This window comes from Nematolebias whitei, chromosome 22 (assembly GCF_014905685.2).
Source record: "Nematolebias whitei isolate Nwh7 chromosome 22, NemWhi1, whole genome shotgun sequence".
NCBI lineage: Eukaryota > Metazoa > Chordata > Actinopteri > Cyprinodontiformes > Rivulidae > Nematolebias > Nematolebias whitei.
This window is the reverse complement of record NC_056519.1, coordinates 483,829-488,422: the sequence shown is the minus strand read 5'-3', so window position 1 is coordinate 488,422 and position 4,594 is coordinate 483,829. Positions and strand designations below refer to the sequence as shown.

Below are 4,594 nucleotides of genomic sequence, written 5' to 3'. Positions count from 1 at the left end.
AGGAAGATGGGAGGAAGACAGGAGGAAGATGGGGGAAGACAGGAGGACAACAGGAGGAAGATGGGAGGAAGACAGGAGGAAGATAGGAGGAAGATAGGAGGAAGATAGGGCGAAGATGGGAGTAAGACAGATGGAAGACGGGAGGAAGACAGGTGGAAGACGGGAGGAAGACAGGAGGGACACGAGTCAATAGTTGGCAGCAGCTCAGCCTGGAATGAAGCGGTAATAACATGGATCATAAAATGCTCTCTGCGTGCCGTGATGAGTGATGACATGCATTAAAGCTGACAGGGTATTACCTGCCAGTAATTAGGTTTGGTCAGGAATTGAATTATTTCAAGGCTGCCTATCTTGATAATCACCAATTTGCTGCAGTGTGTGTGTGTGTGTGTTTGGATCCCCCCCCACACACCTCTTTCCATCTGCCCTTGCACCCTCACGCTTAGTTCTGCCAAAGTCAACATCCCGGCATGAGTGGAAGCTGCAGACAGAACAGCTCTCCGTACGGTAAGTGACCCCTGACCTTTCACACGGTACGTGACCCCCGACCTTTCACTTCAGGCTGTGATGAAGAAGCCACGCGCAGTTTGATGTTAGCTCCTTGGTTGTTGAGTTCCATCAGAGCTTTGAAATAAAACCCCTTAAAGTTGAAGGTAGGAAGTCACGGGACACGTACCTTGAAGTGACACAATCAGGTCCCGTCTTCAGACTGTCCTCACAGCTAGTCCTGATCTTCTACAGAAACCAGTAGAAGAGTTGTTGCTCTTTGCTCTCCCTCCCCCTGAATCTGAGCATCTTTAGTTTTCTGACAGAGAAAAGCGACACGGTGCCTCCTCTCCTATTTAAGCCCCGTTACCCGGTCCCCAGTCGGCAGCACACTCCAGCTCATCCAAGAAGCTGACAAGCACCGTTAGGGGAAGGCAGCGCATGTTGCTCTAATGGACCTCATTAAGCACTACTTACAGATGTTCTCTTAACATAATTGATCTGCAGTGAGTTGAGAGGACTGCAACCTATTCCCCAGCCCCCAATTATGGCCCAGTAATTAGATCCCCAACCTCCTGTTCTCCACATTCACCCTTCTAACATTCCGAAATATCAAAGTATCTCTTTCTCTTAAAGCGACCACCTCCTCCACCATCTCACCTCCATGTCTCCTCCCTCCTTACCTCCCCTCCACCCCCCAAACTACTATTGACAGTCAGATGTGCTGGTCTTTGTAGTGCAGCAGCTCGGCTCAGTCATATTGATAGAACTCACTTCTCTGAACCTTTTTTCTCCGCCGGGACACAAACATGGAGTGAGCGGCACCAATGGAAGCCGATAGAAATAATGTCAGTTAGCATGTTTTATAAAGGCTGGCGATGAAAATACCAGCCAGGAGAGGGTTTTTTTCTGTGGCAGGCTCTTTTATAATAAGTAAGTCTGATGGAAATCTTTTTAACAGAAAAATTGTGGATGGATGGTGGGTGGTGAGGGGATGTGATAACTAAAGGTTCACTGTTTATGATGTTTCATCACATGTTTAATTAAATTACTTGCCAAATTTCATGCCAGAGTTTCACACTAAGATTATTTGAAGCTGACAAATGAAAGAGTTGTAGCAGTTTTGCTCAAACTTTGAAAGTAATATACACATTCTCAAGAAACATTATGAATCGGTGCTGTGAATGACTCCCAGTTTCTATAGCATCATATTTTAGCCCAGTCTCTGTAAAACTGACTTAGGTCAGTTGGTCACACCATTTGTGTATGGGTCAGTGGCAGCTGGCCAGTAGAGGGTGCCAGGGCGCCGCCTCACCACATTACCTTGAAGAAGACATAAAAAAAAAAAGAAATGGTAAAATTAAAATATTTCAAAATATATATATTTATTTTTTCTCGTATAAGATAAATATTTTCTAGTTACTGATGAGTGAAGTTGTTTTGTTCAAAAATGTTGTCTGATTGGTGATGTACAAACCAGATTCCAAAAAAGTTGGGACACTAAACAAATTGTGAATAAAAACTGAATGCAATGATGTGAAGATGGCAAATGTCAATATTTTATTCGTAATATAACATAGATGACAGATCAAAAGTTTAATCTGAGTAAATGTAACATTTTAAAGGAAAAATATGTTGATTCAAAATTTCACTGTGTCAACAAATCCCAAAAAAGTTGGGACAAGTAGCAATAAGTGGCTGGAAAAAGGAAATTGAGCATATAACGAACAGCTGGAAGACCAATTAACACTAATTAGGTCAACTGACAACATGATTGGGTATAAAAAGAGCTTCTTAGAGTGTCAGTGTCTCTCAGAAGCCAAGATGGTAAGAGGATCACCAATTCCACCATTGTTGCGCAGAAAGATAGTGCAGCAATACCAGAATGGTGTTACCCAGTGTAAAATAGCAAAGACTTTTAAGTTATCATCATCAACCGTGCATAACATCATCAAAAGATTCAGAGAATCTGGAACAATCACTGTGCGTAAGGGTCAAGGCCGTAAAACTCTACTGGATGCTCGTGATCTCCGGGCCCTTAAACGTCACTGCACCTCAAACAGGAATGCCACTGTCAAGGAAATAACAAAATGGGCTCAGGAATACTTCCAGAAAGCATTGTCAGTGAACACAATCCACCGTGCCATCCGCCGTTGCCAGCTGAAACTCTACAGTGCAAAAAGGAAGCCATTTCTAAGCAAGCTCCACAAGCTCAGACGTTTGCACTGGGTCAGGGGTCATTTAAAATGGAGTGTGGCAAAATGGAAGACTGTTCTGTGGTCAGATGAGTCACGATTTGAAGTTCTTTATGGAACACTGGGACGCCATGTCATCCGGACCAGAGAGGACAAGGATAGCCCAAGTTGTTATCAACGCTCCGTTCAGAAGCCTGCATCACTGATGGTATGGGGTTGCATGAGCGCTTGTGGCATGGGCAGCTTGCATGTCTGGAAAGGCACCATTAATGCAGAGAACTATGTTCAGGTTCTAGAAGAACATATGCTCCCATCTAGACGTCATCTCTTTCAGGGAAGACCCTGCATTTTTCAACACGATAATGCCAGACCACATTCTGCAGCAATCACAACATCATGGCTACGTAGGAGAAGGATCCGGGTACTGAAATGGCCAGCCTGCAGTCCAGATCTTTCACCTATAGAGAACATTTGGCGCATCATAAAGAGGAAGGTGCGACAAAGAAGGCCCAAGACGATTGAACAGTTAGAGGCCTGTATTAGACATGAATGGGAGAGCATTCCTATTTCTAAACTTGAGAAACTGGTCTCCTCTGTCCCCAGACGTCTGTTGAGTGTTGTAAGAAGAAGGGGGGATGCCACACAGTGGGAAAAATGGACTTGTCCCAACTTTTTTGGGATTTGTTGACGCTTTGAAATTTGGAAACAGATTTTTCCCTTAAAATGAAACATTCTCTCAGTTTAAACTTTTGATCTGTGATTTGTGTTCGACTGTGAATAAAATATTAGATGTTGGCACCTCCACATCATTGCATTCACTTTTTATTCACAATTTGTTTAGTGTCACAACTTTTTTGGAATCCGGTTCGTATTTCCACCCTGGGGGCACAAAAATCTTTGCCCATAGACTCATTAAAAGTTGTACATGCACAGTAACTCATCTTAAGTACAAGAGATAGGACCATCCTGGGTGCACCTCTCCTGCGCCCAGAGCTGAATGCATAGTACGGCTCGTGCTTCCGGAACACATCGTGCAGTGACACTTACAACCAGGCTATGTGAGAGAGGCTAGCTGCTGCAGGTAGGCTTTAAGCCATTGGAAGCCCTTTATCTAATGCCTATGTTGCTATTTCTGACTGATGTGCCTCTCAACTTTTATGTCTCTGATTGTGGAAAAACCTTCAGCTGACTGTGTATTCTAAAAGTGGGAACTGGTGAGTTTTTGTTTCTGGAGCTAGCATGCTAATGCTAGCCCCCACAGGTTGTTATTTTGGGCTTTGTGATAAATCAGTGCTATTGCTACAATTATTTGAATGTGCTTATAGAAAAAATAATAATCTAACATTAATACTTTTCTATATAAATGTCACTGATGGTATTGTTCTATTTCTGAACACCTGCATTTGTATTGATCTGGAGAATGAAAACAAGCGTCTTGCAATAAGTAAATGGCTCCTAATGTTAACATTGAAGCATTTAAATTGAAGGTACATTCAAATGGTGAAATGCTGTTGCTATATTGTGTGCTAAGGACCGGTGCAATATTAAGACCTTTAATATTAGTAATATTTAAGAGTACTCAAATAATGAGCTTGATTCTATTTAGGTACCACATCCCTCCAGCAGTCGAACCAAGATCTTCTGAACCAGCTTTATTATAAACCATCCTATATAAATATTATTTAGGATGCATATATAGTATATGTTACATACAGTATATGTACATGCATACATGCCTACATACATACATACACACATCTCTCTCTATATATATCTATATATATATAGATAGATAGATAGAAAGATAGATAGATAGATAGATAGATAGATAGATAGATAGATAGATAGATAGATAGATAGATAGATAGATAGATAGATAGATAGATAGATAGATAGATAGATAGATAGATAGA

The 4,594-nt window shown here is 41.8% G+C and overlaps 1 protein-coding gene across 1 annotated transcript in view; it reads right to left on the bottom strand.

The window, feature by feature from the left end:
- lmo3 (LIM domain only 3) overlaps window positions 1-434 on the bottom strand; it is a 47,501-nt gene extending 47,067 nt beyond the window's left edge. Inside the window, exon 1 of the mRNA XM_037696036.1 lies at window positions 413-434. Within this exon, the coding sequence (XP_037551964.1) occupies window positions 413-422 (10 nt within the window). The 5' untranslated portion in view covers window positions 423-434. The remainder of the gene's footprint in view (window positions 1-412) is intronic.
- Between the last annotated feature and the right edge of the window lie 4,160 nt (window positions 435-4,594).